At 44.7% G+C, this 19832-nt stretch overlaps 1 protein-coding gene across 1 annotated transcript in view; it reads right to left on the reverse strand.

The window, feature by feature from the left end:
• Window positions 1-190: 190 nt before the first annotated feature.
• LOC139401844 (E3 ubiquitin-protein ligase rnf213-alpha-like) overlaps window positions 191-19832 on the reverse strand; it is a 54900-nt gene continuing 35258 nt past the window's right edge. The window contains exons 42-66 of the mRNA XM_071145828.1: window positions 17684-17784; window positions 17172-17354; window positions 16244-16413; window positions 16056-16158; window positions 15830-15944; window positions 14269-14476; window positions 13523-13719; window positions 13094-13216; window positions 12333-12443; window positions 10906-11148; window positions 10259-10334; window positions 10114-10148; window positions 9895-9995; window positions 9453-9609; window positions 7935-8109; window positions 7589-7683; window positions 6981-7232; window positions 6407-6539; window positions 6008-6091; window positions 5661-5841; window positions 4843-5044; window positions 3657-3734; window positions 3286-3483; window positions 808-897; window positions 191-507 (exon numbers count right to left, since the gene is read on the reverse strand). Of these exons, the coding sequence (XP_071001929.1) occupies window positions 325-507; window positions 808-897; window positions 3286-3483; window positions 3657-3734; window positions 4843-5044; window positions 5661-5841; window positions 6008-6091; window positions 6407-6539; window positions 6981-7232; window positions 7589-7683; window positions 7935-8109; window positions 9453-9609; window positions 9895-9995; window positions 10114-10148; window positions 10259-10334; window positions 10906-11148; window positions 12333-12443; window positions 13094-13216; window positions 13523-13719; window positions 14269-14476; window positions 15830-15944; window positions 16056-16158; window positions 16244-16413; window positions 17172-17354; window positions 17684-17784 (3594 nt within the window). The 3' untranslated portion in view covers window positions 191-324. The remainder of the gene's footprint in view (window positions 508-807; window positions 898-3285; window positions 3484-3656; window positions 3735-4842; window positions 5045-5660; window positions 5842-6007; window positions 6092-6406; window positions 6540-6980; window positions 7233-7588; window positions 7684-7934; window positions 8110-9452; window positions 9610-9894; window positions 9996-10113; window positions 10149-10258; window positions 10335-10905; window positions 11149-12332; window positions 12444-13093; window positions 13217-13522; window positions 13720-14268; window positions 14477-15829; window positions 15945-16055; window positions 16159-16243; window positions 16414-17171; window positions 17355-17683; window positions 17785-19832) is intronic.

The raw sequence follows: 19832 nt of genomic DNA on the forward strand, positions 1-19832 counted from the left end.
GTTGAGAGAACACCAAGAGTGTGCAAACCAGTCATCAAGGCAAAGGGTGGATACTTTGAAAAATCAAAAAAATATTTTAATTAGTTTGACACTTTGTTTTGGTTACTACGTGATTCCATATGTGTTATTTCATAGTTGTGTTGTAGAATGGAGAAAAAAATAATAATAATAAAAACCCTTGAATGAATAGGTGTGTCCAAACTTTTGACTAGTACTTAAGACATGATGTTCATGTGACGTAAACAATACTACAATATCAAAAATGGAACCGCTAAGAGTGTCAAGAGAGACTACACCATGCCAGCTAGCTGTTATCCCCTTGGCTTACCCCCAGTCAGGCCTGTATGTGTCGGGGGCACGGGGGCTCTTCAGGACCAGCAGCAGAAACTCGTGCATCTCCAGCAGGAACGAGTCAGCGCTGCTCTTGGTGAAGAACGTAGTGAGTAGCCTCCGGTCTTCATCTCCCAGGGGATTCCTGTATTCCTCTGAGACCCCCACAAACGGGTCCTGAGGATGGGGAGGGTTAGAGAAGCTTTAATATACACTAGGGTGTAACATGACATTATGATCATTTTCTATTTATCACATTATGTAAGTTAGTGTAACTAAGGTTAGTTTCAATTAATGTTGTAAGTTAGTACAACTTAAGTCACAATGTTATAACTTATGTTGTAAGTAATACAAGCACATCTCACCCATACAAACAGTAATCCAGACAAAACTTCATAACCAGTATAAAAAAACATGACCCTAACAAAGTCATGTGAAGACTTGTCTGGGTGAATGTGTGGTGTCTCGTCGTCTTACCCTCTTGAGGCGCAGCATGTTCTCCGACTTGAGTGAGGTGAGGAGCTGCCACAGGGCCACACAGTGTTTCAGACTACACCTGCTCAGGGCCTGCATGAGGACAACAGGACAACACAGTGTTTCAGGCTACACCTGCTCAGGGCTTGCATGAGGACAACAGGACAACACAGTGACTCAGACTACACCTGCTCAGGGCCTGCATGAGGACAACAGGACAACACAGTGATTCAGACTACACCTGCTCAGGGCCTGCATGAGGACAACAGGACAACACAGTGACTCAGACTACACCTGCTCAGGGCCTGCATGAGGACAACAGGACAACACAGTGATTCAGACTACACCTGCTCAGGGCCTGCATGAGGACAACAGGACAACACAGTGACTCAGACTACACCTGCTCAGGGCAACATTGCACTGGATTTGTGCTAAAAAGGTTAGCATTTGAAACAGTGGCCAGGTAAACAAAACCAAATAATGCATTCCTGTCTTACCTTGTCAATAGACTGCGTTATAATAGACAGGGTCAGGAAACCAACATGTCCTTTTGTAATTTGGGTGAACTATACCTTAGTTTAATATAACCTCTAATCACATCAGAAAACATGAAATCACTGCTAATGGATTCTCTTGAAAGAGCTCACCTTACCGAGGGATGTGTTGTATTAACTTTCGGCTACAATTAATACCAAATTAGGCAAGACTGACTGATAATATGCTAGCTACAGTTGAAGTCGGAAGGTTACATACACATAGGTTGGAGTCATTAAATCTCGTTTTTCAACCACTCCACAAATGTCTTGTTAACAAACTATAGTTTTGGCAAGTTGGTTAGGACATCTACTTTGTGCATGACACAAGTCATTTTACCAACAATTGTTTCCTGACAGATTATTTCACTTATAATTCACTGTATCACAATTCCAGTGGGTCAGAAGTTTACATACACTAAGTTGACTGTGCCTTGAAACAGCTTGGACAATTCCAGAAAATTATGTCATGGCTTTAGAAGCTTCTGATAGCCGACTTGACATCATTTGAGTCAATTAGAGGTGTACCTATGGATGTATTTCAAGGCCTACCTTCAAACTCAATGCCAAGACCTGGAGAAAAAAATTGTGGACCTCCACAAGTCTAGTTCATCCTTGGGAGACATTTCCAAATGCCTGAAGGTACCACGTTCATCTGTACAAACAATAGTACGCAAGTGTAAACACCATGGAACCATGCAGCCGTCATACCGCTCAGGAAGGAGACTCATTCTGTCTGCTAGAGATGAGCGTACTTTGGTGCGAAAAGTGCAAATCAATCCCAGAACAGCAGCAAAGGACCTTGTGAAGATGCTGGAGGAAACAGGTACAGAAGTATCTATATCCACAGTAAAACGAGTCCTATATCGACATAACCGGAAGGGCTGCTCAGCAAGGAAGAAGCCACTGCTCCAAAACCGCCATAAAAAAGCCAGACTACGGTTTGAAACTGCACATGGAAACAAATATCTTAAATTTTGGAGAAATGTCCTCTGGTCTGATGAAACAAAAATAGTACTGTTTGGCCATAATGACCAACTTTATGTTTGGAGGAAAAAGGGGGAGGCATGCAAGCCAAAGAACACCATCCCAATGGTGAAGCACGGTTTTGTGCACTTCACAAAATAAATGGCATGATGAGATAGGAAAATTATATGGATATATTGAAGCAACATCTCAAGACATCAGTCAACAAGTTAAAGCTTGGTCGCAAATGGGTCTTCCAAATGGACAATGACCTCAAGCATACTTCCAAAGGACAACAAAGTCAGTGTATTGGAGTGGCCATCACACAACCCTGACCTCAATCCCATAGAAAATTTGTGGGCAGAACTGAAAAAAGCGTGTGCGAGCAAAGAGGCCTACAAACCTGACTCGGTTACACCAGCTCTGTCAGGAGGAATGGGCAAAAATGCACCCAACTTACTGTGGGAAGCTTGTGGAAAGCTACCCGAAACGTTTGACCCAAGTTAAACTATTTAAAGGCAATGCTACGAAATACTAATTGAGTGTATGTAAACTTCTGACCCACTGGCAATGTGATGAATTAAATAAAAGCTGAAATAAATCATTCTCTACTATTATTCTGACATTTCACATCCTTAAAATAAAGTGGTGATCCTAACTGACCTAAAACAGGGAATTTTTACTGTGACTAAATGTCAGGAATTGTGAAAAACGGAGTTTAAATGTATTTGGCTAAGGTGTATGTAAACTTCCGACTTCAACTATACAACAAAATGCTGACGACAACAAGACATCAAATTAAGTCACTATGTTTCTCTTAAGGGTATCCATCTGTTTACTGGTTCCTGTAAGGAAGCCAATGAGGAGCCAGCTAGATGGAGAGAGCAGTGAAACAATCAGGCTTTAGGCTCTCAGCTAGCTGAGGTATGTTACTGCTGCACCCGGACAGTCTGTGGGCTCCTGACGGAGGAAGGGGACTGACCTTTAGGATGTGTGGGCCAGTCTGGTCTCCCATCTGCAGAACCTCCTCCAGGTAGCGCTCCAACTGCAGCTGGGGCTCGCCTCCCGTCATGGCCAGGAAGCCCAGAGCCACCTCCACGGTGGAGAGCGCCTCACACACCTCGCTGTATGACTGCAGCTCCCCGGCCAGCGCCGACAGGGTCAGGATGGGCAGGGGCTCCTGGGGACACAAAGGGAAATGACAGAGACGTGGACAAGGCATAGAACAGGGTCAACTCAACCTCATGCCAGGGTTGTGTTCCAAAATTGGATGTAGTGTATCAATACCAGATTTCCCCGTTCATATCATACTGTACCATGTGACAACATGTCACCAGAGTTATTGTGACTTACCTGTTGAACCTTTCCTTTCACATCCTTGAGGATGTTTTCATAATTGCGGTCGTGTCTGTTCACCAGGGTTGGGATTCCCTGTATGAGGTGGTAAGCAACACATCAAAACCTGTCTAATACACAGTCATATAGTAACTCTTGTCTTTACCTCAATTTGGCTGCATTTTACTCTAATTCGTCTTTTGACCAATCACATGAGATCTTTTTCAGAGCTGATATGACTGGTCAAAAGAACAATTAGTGAAAAAAAGATCAGAATGTGAAAACGCAGCTTGTGACAGTGTTTCTGTAAAAAGGGAAATCTAGACAGTTCTGGTCTAACCTCTACCCCACACTAACTTCAGTAAAACATATGTTTATACGTGAACGTAGTTGCACCATTTAAGAGAATATTTCAAAAATGTATTTCATTGCATTTGTTATTGTTAGACGATTGCTAATGAACTTGGCGTTACCCTACGAGAGAGTTTGTCACATTAACAATGTACCCTGTGTGAATTTAAGTATACTCCTTCTAATTCTCTCTCTCGGAGGAGGACCTGAGCCCTAGGACCATGCCTCAGGACTACCTGGGCTGATGACTCCTTGCGTGTCCCTAGTCCACCTGGTCATGCTGCTGCTCCAGTTTTAACTGTTCTGCCTGCGGCTATGGAACCCTGACACTGGACGTGTTACCTTGTCCAGGACCTGCTGTTTTGGACTCTCTCTCTCTCTACCGCACCTGTTGTCTCTAACTGAATGATCGGCTATGAAAAGCCAACAGATATTTACTCAGAGGTGCTGACCTGTTGCACCCTCTACAACCACTGTGATTATTATTATTTGACCCTGCTGGTCATTTATGAACGTTTGAACATTTTGGCCATGTTCTGTTATAATCTCCACCCGATAAAACCAGAAGAGGACTGGCCACCCCTCATAGCCTGGTTCCTCTCTAGGTTTCTTCCTAGGTTCCGGCCTTTCTAGGGAGTTTTTCCTAGCCACAGTGCTTCTACATCTGCATTGCTTGCTGTTTGGGGTTTTAGGCTGGGTTTCTGTATAGCACTTTGACATCGGCTGATGTAAAAAGTGCTTTATAAATACATTTGAATGATTGATTGACCTTGCTGCAGCACAGGCATTTAGTAACTTTGTCGATGCCGAGAACTGTACATTTGACTGACCGAGTGCTGACAGACAGACTCACGTTGAGAGTGATGAGAGGCTTTCCCTGCAGGAAGCGGGCCAGGATCTGCTGCTGGATCTTGGGCAGGTCGTACTCGTGCAGGGCCTCCTGGCCACGCTCCACACTGTACTGGCAGTTGGACAGAACCAAGGGTAGCAGATCCCTCTCCGGCTCGTAGCGGATCACGTGCAGGTCGCTCAGGTCCGCCGGGCTCACCGTGTAGCTGGGGGAGAGAAAGGGGAGGAGTGAACTAATCTGATGATATCAACCATGTCTGCTTCTGCTTTCTATCAGTTCAGCAGGGGTTCAGGGGTTCCCCAACCAGGGGTACTTGGGAAGACTCAAGAGAAAATGCACGAGGGGGTACTCTGGGCAGAGTAAAATTCAGTTGGTGGTATAGTAACCGAAAAAGGTTGGGAACCACTGGCCTTGCAGTTAAAAATGTCGCTGGTTTGAATCCCCGAGCCGGCAAGGTGGAAAAATCTGCAGTTTTGCCCTTGAGCAAGGCAGTTAACCCCTAACAACAACTGCTCCCCGGGCGCCGATGACTTGGACGTTGATTAAGGCAGCCCCCCACACATCTCTCGGTTAAATGCAGAAGATACGTTTCAGTTGAATGCATTAAGTTGTACAACTGACTAGGTATCCCTTCTCAGACCTACAATGCATACAGCATTTTTTCTAACAAGCCTAATGAGACCAGGGGCCATATGTATCAGAGTAGGAGCGCTGGTCCCGGATCAGCCCCCCTCCCATCCACGTGATCTTATTGTGATCCTAAAGGAAAAATGATCCTGAATCAGCACTCCTACTCTGAGATAGGACAACAGCACCCTCACCTGGTCTCCTCTCCAGTGTGCTTGTCCACGCAGTAGACCAGTTCGTTGTGCAGGGCGATGAGGTAGCTGACCAGCGCCGTGGAACACAGGCCGGGACCCTGTCGCCGTGGCAACAGAACCAGGAAGTCACTGGTCAGGTCCAGGTCCTCCAGGCAGAACTCGCCAGGGATTTTAATCTCACCTGGAGCAGAGCCAAAACACACAGATTATAAATCACAAAAGAGCAGATTAAGAAATCATGCATGAATGCCCCTCCAAAGAGCATATTTAAAAAATATTGTATATATTTCTATTATTCATTTATTAATAGAGCCCTAGAGTTGTGCTACGATCATCTGTGCTCATACCGTTGGTTGCCAGGGAGACCCGGAGCTGATTCCATGTTGTCAGGAAGATTTTGACCCGTTTCTCGTACCAGGCTGTGAGGGAGGCTGTGACAACAAACATAATAATCCACATGGAAGCCTATATTGTAAACCAACTGGAATATCCTTTTGACACTAGTGTTCTGGCCTGAACTGTACTGAGCCGACTCTTCTATTTTATTTTCCAGCCTGTATGGTGGAAACATCACCAGGCCACTACACTACAGTACACTACAGCTTAGCTCGGCTGGCCTCAGTAGAGTGAAACTAATGATATATCTGCTCGCTGTACCATGCCAATAACACAAACAATACCACTGATTGTTTTCAGTTGGACATACAGTACTGCGACTAACCCAGAAGTATAGTTTAAACTAGTACCTGCTTTCTGGCTGTGAAGGAAGTCAGCGATGGTATGGCAGGTGAGGTCAGTCACGTTCTGGAACCTCTTCACCAAATCTCTCTGCAGTGCCAGGATGTCAGGAAGGAACTTCACCAACCGCAGCTCTGCCTCCTGTCACCAGACCAATCAGAGGGGTGGGTGATGTTACCGCGACCAATCACAGGGTACGGTAAAACAAACAAACTGCCAATCACACCACATAGAACGAAGGTCTGACCAACATTGTGACTGTCAATGAGACTGTAAACATGTTTATTATTAACATTATAATGATTATTTTGGTTGTGTTTCAGATTATTCTGTTCCCAATAGAAATCAAATGGTAAATAATGTATTGTGTCATTTTGGAGTCACTTTTATTATAAATAAGAATAGAATATGTTTCTAAACATTTTTACATTAATGTGGATGCTACCATGATTACCGGAAACAAGGAGAGACTACAAGAACCTGTCAAATAAGAATCGCTCGCTTCCATCGCAAAATATTTTGCTACGCTGTGCACTAATGAATAAGACCAAGGTTTCCGTTCAGCGATGCCTCAGCTCATACCCTCTGCAGGAACCGCCAGAGCATGGGCAGGGTGTCCCTGCCGTTGTGCTGCTCCACGATGTGGGTGAGGCTGAGTAGAGACACCCGCTCCCTGCAGCTCCACACAGCCGAACTGTGGATCAGAGACTCCCGGGGCAGAGAGGCAAGGAAGAGGCGCGGGTCCCCGAACACCAGCCTCATCACAGGGTTGGAGGAGACCCGCAAGTCGGCCCGGACAAAGGCGTTCACTTCCTTCAGCCGCCTGTCCAGGTGCTGGAGACGGGATGGGACGAGGGGAGAGAGAGACAGAGGGGAAGAAAGGGTATCATTCAGATCATGTTTCTGTTGTTCAGGGCGGTGTTCATTAAACACTAAACAGAAGAAAACAAATTCAAAAGAGAGAGGGACTACCTAGACTTGTCCAATAAGAAAACGCAAAATGTTTTTATTTTCCATTGCAAACATTTTAAAACGTTTTCCATTGGGTGCTCTAATGAACACGACAGTTATAGATGGACTACCGAACAAATACAAATGTTGTTGACTGTATTAAAAAAGGTACTAAAGTCATTTATTCATCTAGAGATGATGAACTGAGTCAAATGGTGACTGATGTAATCAGTTGGTACCTTCAGCTGAGGTGTGATGATGTCATTGCTGACGGTGGTCTCCCAGCCGTTTCGGGCCTCCTTGGTGGAGAGCAGGTTGTCATAGGGAACAGGCCCTGGAGAGAGAAGCAGACAAGAGTCAAGGAAACGTTCAGTGTCTGATATCATTCACAGACAATGATTCAATAACAATAATGGTAAAGAATGTACATATGATTCTAAAACTTCAATAAGGAATGGCTAATTTAATAGCACCATTAGCATGCTTAGTTGGCTTGTAATCAGACAACATTAGTGGCCTAAGGTGATGCTTGTTTTTAGTGATTGAAAACCTATTGAGGACATGGAGGTGTTTCTGGTCCCTTACACTGGCCAGGCTGGTGGGGCCCCAGAAGGCTGCTGATGACCAGGTGGACGGTGTTGACCGTGTCGTCAGACCCCTTCCCCAGCGACCTGGTCACCTGCTCCATGTCCTTCAACAGATGGGCCCACAGGAACGCACCGGGGTCGGGCACTGGGGGCTTGATGATGGCACCGATGACCTACAGAGAAAGAAAGAGGGGGAGGGTAGAGGGAGTGAGAAAGGGAGGTAGTGGGGGTGAAAGAGAGCGAGAGTGAGCAGAGAGAGAGACGGAGACAGAGAGAGAAAGAGGGGGAGGGTAGAGGGAGTGAGAAAGGGAGGTAGTGGGGGTGAAAGAGAGCGAGAGTGAGCAGAGAGAGAGACGGAGACAGAGAGAGAAAGAGGGGGAGGGTAGAGGGAGTGGGGGTGAAAGAGAGCGAGAGTGAGCAGAGAGAGAGCCGGAGACAGAGAGAAAGAGGGGGAGGGTAGAGGGAGTGGGGGTGAAAGAGAGCGAGAGTGAGCAGAGAGAGAGCCAGAGACAGAGAGAAAGAGGGGGAGGGTAGAGGGAGTGGGGGTGAAAGAGAGCGAGAGTGAGCAGAGAGAGAGAGACGGAGACAGAGAGAAAGAGGGGGAGGGTAGAGGGAGTGGGGGTGAAAGAGAGCGAGAGTGAGCAGAGAGAGAGACGGAGACAGAGAGAAAGAGGGGGAGGGTAGAGGGAGTGGGGTGAAAGAGAGCGAGAGTGAGCAGAGAGAGAGACGGAGACAGAGAGAAAGAGGGGGAGGGTAGAGGGAGTGGGGTGAAAGAGAGCGAGAGTGAGCAGAGAGAGAGACGGAGACAGAGAGAAAGAGGGGGAGGGTAGAGGGAGTGGGGGTGAAAGAGAGCGAGAGTGAGCAGAGAGAGAGACGGACAGAGAGAAAAAGAGGGAGATCAAGAGACTCCGTTGAGGCAAGTGTCCTTCAAGAGATGTAACGGTCACCACTGGACAACAGTCAAACCAATAACCCCATCCATCCATGTACAGCAGGTACCTCTAGTGCAGTGCTTTTCAACCTCCTCAGACATTTCACACTTTAGTTGTTGTGGCCCTGAACTAATTCTAATTCACCTTATCAAAAAAAGTAAAAGTAAGTAAAACATTTAACCTTTATTTAACTAGGCAAGTCAGTTAAGAACAAATTGTTATTTACAATGACGGCCTACCCCAGACAAACCCACGCCGCTGGGCCAATTGTGCGCACGGTTAGATGTGATACAGCCTGGATTCGAACCAGGGACGGTAGTGATGCCTCTTGCACTGAGATGCAGTGCCTTAGAACGCTGTGCCACTCGAGAGCCCTAAATGCTTGATGATTCGTTGATCAGTTGAATCAGGTGTGTTAACTCTGGAATAGTTCCAACACATAGAACAGCTGTGTGATCACGAGGAGATGTTTGAAAACCTTTGCTCTAGTGTACTTACCTGGGGGTGACTGCTAGCCCCTAGCAGCATGGCCATGTGTGTGATCACGAGGAGATGTTTGAAAACCCCTGCTCTAGTGTACTTACCTGGGGGTGACTGCTGGCCCCTAGCAGCATGGCCATGTGTGTGACCAGGCGCAGCAGGTTAAAGGGCACTGGGGACATGTTCTTGGTGTCCTGCATGTCCAGGTTGTCTCTCCGTCTGGGCTCTCCCAGGATGTGGCCGGTCTGGGTACGGTCACCCCTGTGAAGAAGGGAAAAACAACATGTGTTTTTTTCTCCATTCTCCGGTGCCGACATGATACCAGACCTGGGTTCAAATAGTATGAGCCTGCTTGGATGGCCAGATGGCCAGGGTTTGTACTTTGGGGGCTATTCCATTGGTTCCATTGTGCCAGGTCAGCTCAATCAAGCACAGCTAAACAATTTGAAATCAAATAAAATTTGGTTTGAACCGAAGTCTGCACAGTGCAGCACCTGCTCAAGTCATTATCAACGGTCTTAGAAATTCCATAAAAATCCCACTCACTGAATCTGAACGGCTTGGAAGCCAGGGACAGCTATGTGGTTGTCCCCTCCAATCTCAAGGCCACAGTCCAGGCAGCGACTCCTCTCCATGGGCTGGCCACACTGTGGTTAGAGGGGTCAGACAGAGGGGTAGGAGAGTGAGAGATTCTGAGAAACAGTACTTAACTGAAAGTTAGGGCCAAAGATAAGATTATTCAGAATAAACTCAAACGTTACGTACCTCACCGATGGTGCACGGGTGATTGTTGGGACAAACTGTGTAAGAGCAGAAGAAAAGCTTGGATGACTTCACATTTTAGACAGTTAAATCTGCTAAATCTTTCAAAATTCACACATCCTTTTGTTGTGGCTGTTACTATACTTACAGTACCACTGCAGCTGCCCCATAGCTTTGTGAGCCACTGCTAGCATGTCCTCTGGCATGGTGGGGAGGAAGGCTCTCTATAGATGCACAAGAACAAACATCAACGTTAGCTGGACTATACATGAACAGAACGGGATACTAGGACCACCCTGGAGATAAGTCACTGGCTTTAATGTGTTGAACGCTGTTGTTTTCCATGGACTGTACTGACTGATACTTCACTGATGTGGTGGATATGCCTTTTCAAGTATTTCAATAATGAATCAACCAACCATTTTCAGACTACAGGGCAGAGCCAAACCATACTGCACTGGCATTGATATTTATTTTCACAGGTTACCTTTTCAGCATTCTATTAAATGTTGAATGCATACCAGGCCAGCCCAGTACAGCTTGGCTCGGCTTTGTTGTGTGAAAAGGGTTTAGCCTGGATTCCTTCCAGACCAGGGGTGTCAAACTAAATTCCTGGAGGGCCGTGTGGAAGATGGTTTTTGTGATTTCCTTTCTATTCATGTCAAATGAAGACCTAGGTAACCAGGTGAGGGGAGTTCTTAACTAGTCCTTACCCTATGGGCCATGGTCAAAACTAAAGTAGTGCACTACGTAGGAAACAGTGTGCCATTGGGCACGCAGCTACATTGTTCCCACCTGCATGTTGGCAGGCAGTAGGGCCAGCTGCTGGAGGGGCGTCAGTACACCCTGGTTCCCACAGAGCAGCACTGCAGCCAGGTGGATGCTCAGCTCCACCACCACACACTGGGCCCCAGAGGCCCCGGGACGGACTTCCAGGGGCCCCAGCCGGTTGGCCACCAGGGCCTGGGCGAAGGCCCTCACCTCTGGGCTGACCAACACCTTGGAGGCCTGGATGAACGCCAACAGGGCCTGGCATTGCTGGGGGGATACAGTGTTAGCTTTAGGTGTAAAGACACTGTTAAAGAGACAGGTGAAGTATGGAAGCTGAGGAGACAGTTGATACAGTGTTAGCTTTAGGTGTAAAGACAGGTGAAGTATGGAAGCTGAGGAGACAGTTGATACAGTGTTAGCTTTAGGTGTAAAGACAGGTGAAGTATGGAAGCTGAGGAGACAGTTGATACAGTGTTAGCTTTAGGTGTAAAGACACTGTTAAAGAGACAGGTGAAGTATGGAAGCTGAGGAGACAGTTGATACACAGTGTTAGCTTTAGGTGTAAAGACAGGTGAAGTATGGAAGCTGAGGAGACAGTTGATACACAGTCTTAGCTTTAGGTGTAAAGACAGGTGAAGTATGGAAGCTGAGGAGACAGTTGATACACAGTGTTAGCTTTAGGTGTAAAGACAGGCGAAGTATGGAAGCTGAGGAGACAGTTGATACAGTGTTAGCTTTAGGTGCAAAGACAGGCGAAGTATGGAAGCTGAGGAGACAGTTGATACAGTGTTAGCTTTAGGTGTAAAGACAGGTGAAGTATGGAAGCTGAGGAGACAGTTGATACAGTGTTAGCTTTAGGTGTAAAGACAGGTGAAGTATGGAAGCTGAGGAGACAGTTGATACAGTGTTAGCTTTAGGTGTAAAGACAGGTGAAGTATGGAAGCTGAGGAGACAGTTGATACACAGTCTTAGCTTTAGGTGTAAAGACAGGTGAAGTATGGAAGCTGAGGAGACAGTTGATACACAGTGTTAACTTTAGGTGTAAAGACAGGTGAAGTATGGAAGCTGAGGAGACAGTTGATACACAGTGTTAGCTTTAGGTGTAAAGACAGGTGAAGTATGGAAGCTGAGGAGACAGTTGATACACAGTGTTAGCTTTAGGTGTAAAGACAGGTGAAGTATGGAAGCTGAGGAGACAGTTGATACACAGTGTTAGCTTTAGGTGTAAAGACAGGTGAAGTATGGAAGCTGAGGAGACTGACAATAATATTCCTTTCTCTTGACATTTGCACTCATTCACTACTAAAAGCATTTGATTGGTGGTGACATGGACTAGTAGGAGTTTCCACCATATGTCTTATGTCAGTAATTTTCTTTCAAATCAGTGAAGGGTAGGAAGGAGAGAATTGGGACTACATCACAGTATCTTGTCTTTGTATAAGGACTCTTACCACAGGTTTAGGATGGAAGCTGTCATTGGCTGATCTGTAGAGAGAGGTGACTTCTCTGAACAGGGCCAGGAGCAGGTAGACTGCTTTCTTCTGTGGAGGACATTTACAGCCCTGCACACACACACACACACACACACACACCCAATGGAGTGTTTTTCCCCCAATATCGAAATCATTTATTGGTAATAATTAAGTACCTTACTATGATTGTTTTAAAAAGAAACAATAGCTTCTTAACAAAGAGCAATTTCTCAAGAAAGAGTTTTGCTAGGACTGTCTGGGAGTGGACTGTCTGGGAGTGGACTGTCTGGGAGTGGACTGTGTGGGAGTGGACTGTGTGGGAGTGGACTGTCTGGGAGTGGACTGTCTGGGAGTGGACTGTGTGGGGATGGAAAAACTGAAAACGTGCTGTTATTGGCAGAGATTTGGAACTCTTTCTTATTGGTCTATTAACTAATTTACTGCATGGTGATGTCACCATGGAAGGCCAAAACTCCATCCCACCAAAACAGGATGAAAAACAGCTCTCACACTAATAGGGCCTTATCATCACTTTCACAGTATTGTTCCAACCTCAGTGTGGAAATATACATACAACACAGGAAAAATCATGTTTTGACTGCACTGGGCCTTTAACACTTTAAAAACAGAATATCTGATAGAAAGAACATACACATGAACAAGCAAAATCAAATCACAAGCTTATGCAAAATGTTCTGCAGGTGTTTCAGTTATGAAGTAAAGTAGAACTACAACAATACCTCACAAGCGTTGTCCAATCCCTCGATTTTGCCTTCCATCATTGCCTTGGCAACAGCATCTCGGATTGTCTTGTAATCCTCTCCACACACAAGATATTGGTCTATCTGGCTGCCATCTTCATTCTGAAGGACAACAGAAGAGAGAAAGAGTGGTTAAAATGGTATGAAATATGGTTTATATCATCACATCAATACAGGAATACTTAGTAAAAATAAAAAAAAATCGCTACATCCTCCAAAAATGCTAGCCATGAGATTCTAGATATTAAATACCCATTTAACAAATACAAACTTAAAAACATTTTGTATGAAATAAGAACACCCGAAGCTAAAAGATTGACTATCCCTGTCCCATTTCCAGCTTGGTACGGACATCGTATTGCTCCCTACATTACTCTCCCATAAAGAAAGACAAAATGGCCACAATACCTGCTGCAGAACTTCAGCAGGGAACAACCACCGGATGTCAGCCACCTTCAGGAGTTTCTGAACAAACTCCACGCCGCGCTGGCTGCAGATCTTACGGATGAGGTAGACCCGGTACCAGTCGTTCCCGCTGCGTCTACACAGTTCTACCACGCTGGTCAGGAAGGCCGCAACGCCGTTAGGAGACTCCTCCTGCGATCCTATTGGACCATAATGGGAGAGGGAAGCGTCACATGAACACATACGATTGATTGAGAGGAGGACTAGGATAATTAGGCAAACGTATACTATTTTTTTTATTTTTAAATAGATAGGTTTTATAGTCACATACACCGGGTAGGTGAAGTTAGATATGTTGTTTTACAGAGTCAGCCATAGTAGTATGGTGCCCATTGAGCAAATGAAGGTTAAGTGCCTTGCTCAAGAGCACATCGACAGATTTTCCACCTTGTCGGCTCGGGTATTCAAACCAGCAAACTTTCAGTTACTGACCCAATAATCTAACCGCTAGGCTACCTGCCGTCCTACTGTATTAATTAAATCATTGAATAGTCTATCAAATCAATCATATATATTATACGACAGTTGACCTACACCCACAAGTATCATTTTGAAACACAAGGGTCGTGTTCAACAGGCACAAAATGGAAGAAAAAAACGTTATTAAATGGAGTGATACAGGCAGACTACTTGAAATGACCCAATGCTAGTTGTACCCAACTGAACAGGATCCAGGATGACGTACGTACCTGTGGCAGCAGCAGACAGCATGTGGACCAGCAGGTCTGCAGCCCTGTCCAGCCCCATGCGCACCCTGGCCACCTGCTGCAGGTACTCTACGGTGGCTGCGTGGCCGGCATCCAACTGCAGGAAGTCCCCCAGGAAGACCCTCTCATCCTGCATGCAGGCCTGCTGCTCCGCCACCGTGTGGCACTGCATCCGCTCAAACATGGAATCCTGGGATGGAGAGGAGGGTGTGACAATGATGTCACTGAAAAAGCATGTCACTGAAAGATGTTAAATGTAGAATGTGTCACCCATGTAGAAGCTTGGTGAACTGCAACTACACTTAGGCTCAATATAAACAATTCCCTCCCCTCCCCTGCATGCCATTTCCCCGCAACACGGTGGAGAGGTTAGTGCCATCTGTCTTCCCAAGGATCCTTGATAGCAAGACTATTTTACTTTCAGTTACGTCCATCAACTTCAAAACAGCCGTAAAAACAATATTTTTGGTCATTGAAAACCTATTTCACAGTGATTTAGATGCTACAATGATTCCCTACACTATTCAGTGCTTGTTTTCTCACACATACTGAAATTGAGCATGGAATTTCAGTAACCAGGAAATGACAAAGCGATTTCTACATTGGCCGCTTGTCTCAGTCTGCCATTGTCCGTTGTGCACGATGAGGAGATGACCACGCCTTTTAGTGACGTCGATGTAAGAGGGAGGGTGCAGTTTTCCCATCTGGCTTTCATTGTCAAATAGCAAGTCTGCATTTTAGAATGCTATTTTGTATTGGCCCAAAATAAATAAATATGTGTAAAACACTATCATTCCACTATTACTGCAGATAGATTATTATGGACATTTTCTGAAATTACAATGCAAACACTCTACATGTAGTTGCTTGAAATAGCATTATTCACTGAAATCGCACGAGTCACTGAAATAGCATTATTCACTGAAATCGCACGCGTCACTGAAATCGCACGCGTCACTGAAATAGCACGCGTCACTGAAATAGCACACTTCACTGAAATAGCACACTTCACTGAAATAGCACACTTCACTGAAATAGCACACTTCACTGAAATAGCACACTTCACTGAAATAGCACGTGTCACTGAAACAGCATTATTCACTGAAATAGCACATGCAGCCATTGACATAACTAAATCCACAGCAGTAAAGACTGAGTTTCAAGCATGACACTATGTATTACTTTTAAGGCTAGGATTTTGCATCAACTCCAAACAGTCAAATCAATGTACTTAGCCGATATCTCTTCACACCAACAATTACTGATGCATAACTCTTTATATACACCAACCACATAAATGCTACTGTAGATTTAAATGGGTCATACATACACCTACCTCCGTTCAATGGGCCATATGTACACCTACCTCCATTCAATGGGCCATATGTACACCTACCTCCAGACAGATGATTCAATGGGCCATATGTACACCTACCTCCAGACAGATGATTCAATGGGCCATATGTACACCTACCTCCAGACAGATGATTCAATGGGCCATATGTACATCTACCTCCATTCAATGGGCCATATGTACACCTACCTCCAGACAGTTGATATACAGAGAATACAGTTCATTCTTGTCTGATTCCTCCAAGATGTTGCTCTGTTCAACTGCTGTCAGGTGCTGCTGCAGGTAGTCTTTCACGTCATCAAAGCTTCAAAAACAAACATGAATTTAATCAAACAGTGAGGGGCATTTGAAAAATGTTGATATATTTAAAATCATGAATGAAAGAGTAGTCTAGCAGTACTAGTCACATAATCACCTGTATTTGAGCAGGAGTTTGAGAACAACCGACCGAACTACTGGGTTTTTGTCAACAGAATCGTCAAAGGGAGAGAGGGCCTTGGTCAGAATCTGACGATGAGCTAGCAAAGAGGAAGAGGATTGTGAGGACAACAACACACAACAAGACAAACACAGTGGCCCACACCCCCATCTCCACCCACTCACCACCTCTGATGATGGGCACAGAGTGGACCTCCACCATGAGGAAGGAGAGCAGGTGGAGGATGATGGCCCTGCAGGGGGGAGAGTTGTCCTTGAAGCACACTGTTGAGACCAGGTCTATGAAGAAGGCGTTGCACTGCTTCCTGAAGCGGGCGCTCTGGTTGATGAGAACTCTGTATAATAATATGATTGACACAATCGTGACCAACAATTAAATTCCGTTACAGTATTGATGGGTTCTGACTCTAAACTTGAAATGGTGTGAATTATCAGGTATCCTATTGAAATATTGAGTGCCATAGTCTGGTTTCTACACCAGAAGTTAATGGGTATATGTAGGAGGAATGTATATGGTGGAGGCAATTCAGTTTGGAATGTATTGAGTAAATGGAAGGCAATCACATGTTTGCATGACGGTGGAGAGATGTGGTTTAGTGAGGAAGGGGGTCGAGGTCAGGTCAGGTCACATTTAGGGAGAAGGAACAGTTTATGGCCCGCATAACCTAACTTCCTGCCTAGCAATAAAGAGAAAGAGGAGACTTCACCCAAACTGGGGTATATATACTACCACTGGTGGAAATATGTCTGTATTATGCAGCTGTAAACTTGGTTTGAGCTTTACTAATCTTCCATGAGTGTTTACAAGGTTCATTTAGAACCTAACAGTATGAAAGCACTTAAAACTGGTGAGCCTAAAATGCATTTCACAAAAACGGTATTAGGTAATTAATGAATGGCAGTGAAACTAATGAATGGCAGGGAAATGAATGAATGAATTGAAGCTTAAACAACAATAAAACATTCAAATAAGATTAAATCACAATAAAGTCAGAGTTATTTCCATGAGGTTATCTTCTTCAGATAACAGAGCCATCAGTATGTCTAATAACCTTAGTCATGTACTAATCAATATGAGAGGGTCCGCCCTCACCTTATGTCTTCAGAGGGCCTGAGAGCGAAGTCGTCTGGCACAGCCTGCATGCAGAGAGGACAGAACATCTGACCTGGGACCAGCCACTGTCTGATGCAGGCCAGGCAGTAGATATGGTCACACGGCAGGCTCAGGGGGTCATGGGGGTCGCTCATACACACAGGGCACGGCTGGAGGCCAAACCTGGACACGGACAAGATATCGGTATGCAAGTAAAGCATACAGCATGCAGGGCGTTAAGTTAGTTAAAATTATAGAGCTAGACACTAGTTATACACTATAATGAAGGCCCTGAGTTTTTCTTTGTTATGTGAATGTGACCAGGAAAAACTCCAGGTCCTTGTATATACCCACTATAAGTAAGGCCCTGAGGTTTTAGTGGTCAGAGTCTAATCATGATCCAGCCATATGCTTCCTTTGTGGTATAATACCAGCCAATCTCTGCTTTGCTGGATCAGGATTCTAATAGAAACATACTTCCAGACAGATGCGGAAGGAAAGGGAATCCGTACCTGAAAATGCGCTCCATTGCTCCGTCTTTGCAGGCTTTCAGTATACCGATCACCGCCTCAAACGGCTTCTTCATTTTCAGGTCAGAGTCCTTCTCCAGGATCTTGATAGAACAAAGACAACAAATGCCATTTTGAAAGGAAAGGAAAAATGACACTGAGCAAAAAGATAAACTCAACATGTAAAGTGTTGGTCCCATGTTTCATGAACTCAAATAAAAGATTGCAGACATATCCCATATGCACAAAAAGCGTATGTCTCTCAAATTTTGGGCACAAATTTGTTTGCATCCCTGTTAGTGAGCATTTATCCTTTACCAAGATAATCCATCCACCTGACAGATGTGGCATATCAAGAAGCTGATTAAACAGCATGATCATTACACAGGTACACCTTGTGCTGGGGACAATAAACCTGCACATTTTAGAGCGGCCTTTTGTCATACAACACAATGGCACATATGTCTACAATTTTGAGGGAGCGTGCAATTGGCATGCTGATTGCAGGAATGTCCACCAGAGCTGTTGCCAGAAAATGTCATGTTCATTTCTCTACCACAAGCCTCCTCCAAACTTGTTTTAGAGAATTTGGCAGTACATTCAAAAATCGGCCTCACAACTGCAGACCACATGTATGGTATCGTGTGGGTGAGCGGTTTACTGATGTCAACGTTGTGAATAGTGCTCAATTCGTTTGTGAAGCATCATAGCACAGTTGAAAAATATATGGCAAATAGAAATCCAAAAAGGATGACGTTGAGAGATAGATGGGAGAGGTTGAATGTTCAGGTTGAATTTTTTTATTTCACCTTTATTTCACCAGGTAGGCTAGTTAAGAACAAGTTCTCATTTACAACTGCGACCTGGCCAAGATAAAGCATAGCAGTGTTAACAGACAACAACACAAAGTTACACATGGAGTAAACAATAAACAAGTCAATAACACAGTAGGAAAAAAAAAAGAGTCTATATACATTGTGTGCAAAAGGCATGAGGAGGTAGGCGAATAATTACAATTTTGCAGATTAACACTGGAGTGATAAATGATCAAATGGTCATGTGCAGGTAGAGATACTGGTGTGCAAAAGAGCCGAATAGTAAATAAATGAAAACAGTATGGGGATGAGGTAGGTAAATTGGGTGGGCTATTTAACGATGGACTATGTACAGCTGCAGCAATCGGTTAGCTGCTCAGATAGCAGATGTTTGAAGTTGGTGAGGGAGATAAAAGTCTCCAACTTCAGCGAATTTTGCAATTCGTTCCAGTCACAGGCAGCAGAGAACTGGAAGGAAAGGCGGCCAAATTAGGTGTTGGCTTTAGGGATGGCTTTACTTAAAAATCAAACAATGTGATTTTCTGGATTTTTGTTTTAGATTCCGTCTGTCACAGTTGAAGTGTACCTATGAAAAAATTACAGACCTCTACATGCTTTGTAAGTTGGAAAACCTGCAAAATCGGCAGCGTATCAAATACTTGTTCTCCCCACTGTATATATTTACCCCAAAGATATATATATGGGGGATTGGAAATGATGCAGACAATTACATTGATGGAACCAATATTCTTTCCTCAATATTAAGCAGATCCACCCCTTTAAAAAGGCATAAGCTACGGACAATGTACACAATTGCATTTTATCAATGTACAGAGATACCGTGACGAGATCCTGAGGCACATTGTCATGCCATTCATCCGCCGCCTTCGCCTCATGTGTCAGCATGATAATGTATGGCCCCATGTCATAAGGATCTGCACACAATTCCTGGAAGCTGAAAATGTCCCATTTATTCCATGGCCTGCATAATCACCAGACATGTCACCCATTAAGCATGTTTGGGATGCCCTGGATCAATGGGTACGACAGCGTGTTCAAGTTCCCGCCAATATCCAGCAACTTCACACAGTCATTGAAGAGGACTGGGACAACATTCCACAATCAACAGCCTGATCAACTCTATGCAAATAAGTCTCGCCGCATGAGGCAAATGGTGGTCACACCAGATACTGACTGGTTTTCTGATCCCCACATTTTTTTACGGTGTCTGTGATCAAGAGATTCATATCTGTATTCCCAGTCATGTGAAATCCATAGATGAAATGAATTGAATTTCAATAGACAGATTTCCTTATGTGAACTGAAACTCAGTCAAA

This window comes from Oncorhynchus clarkii, unplaced genomic scaffold, assembly GCF_045791955.1.
Source record: "Oncorhynchus clarkii lewisi isolate Uvic-CL-2024 unplaced genomic scaffold, UVic_Ocla_1.0 unplaced_contig_2987_pilon_pilon, whole genome shotgun sequence".
In the NCBI taxonomy this organism is placed as follows: Eukaryota; Metazoa; Chordata; class Actinopteri; order Salmoniformes; family Salmonidae; genus Oncorhynchus; species Oncorhynchus clarkii.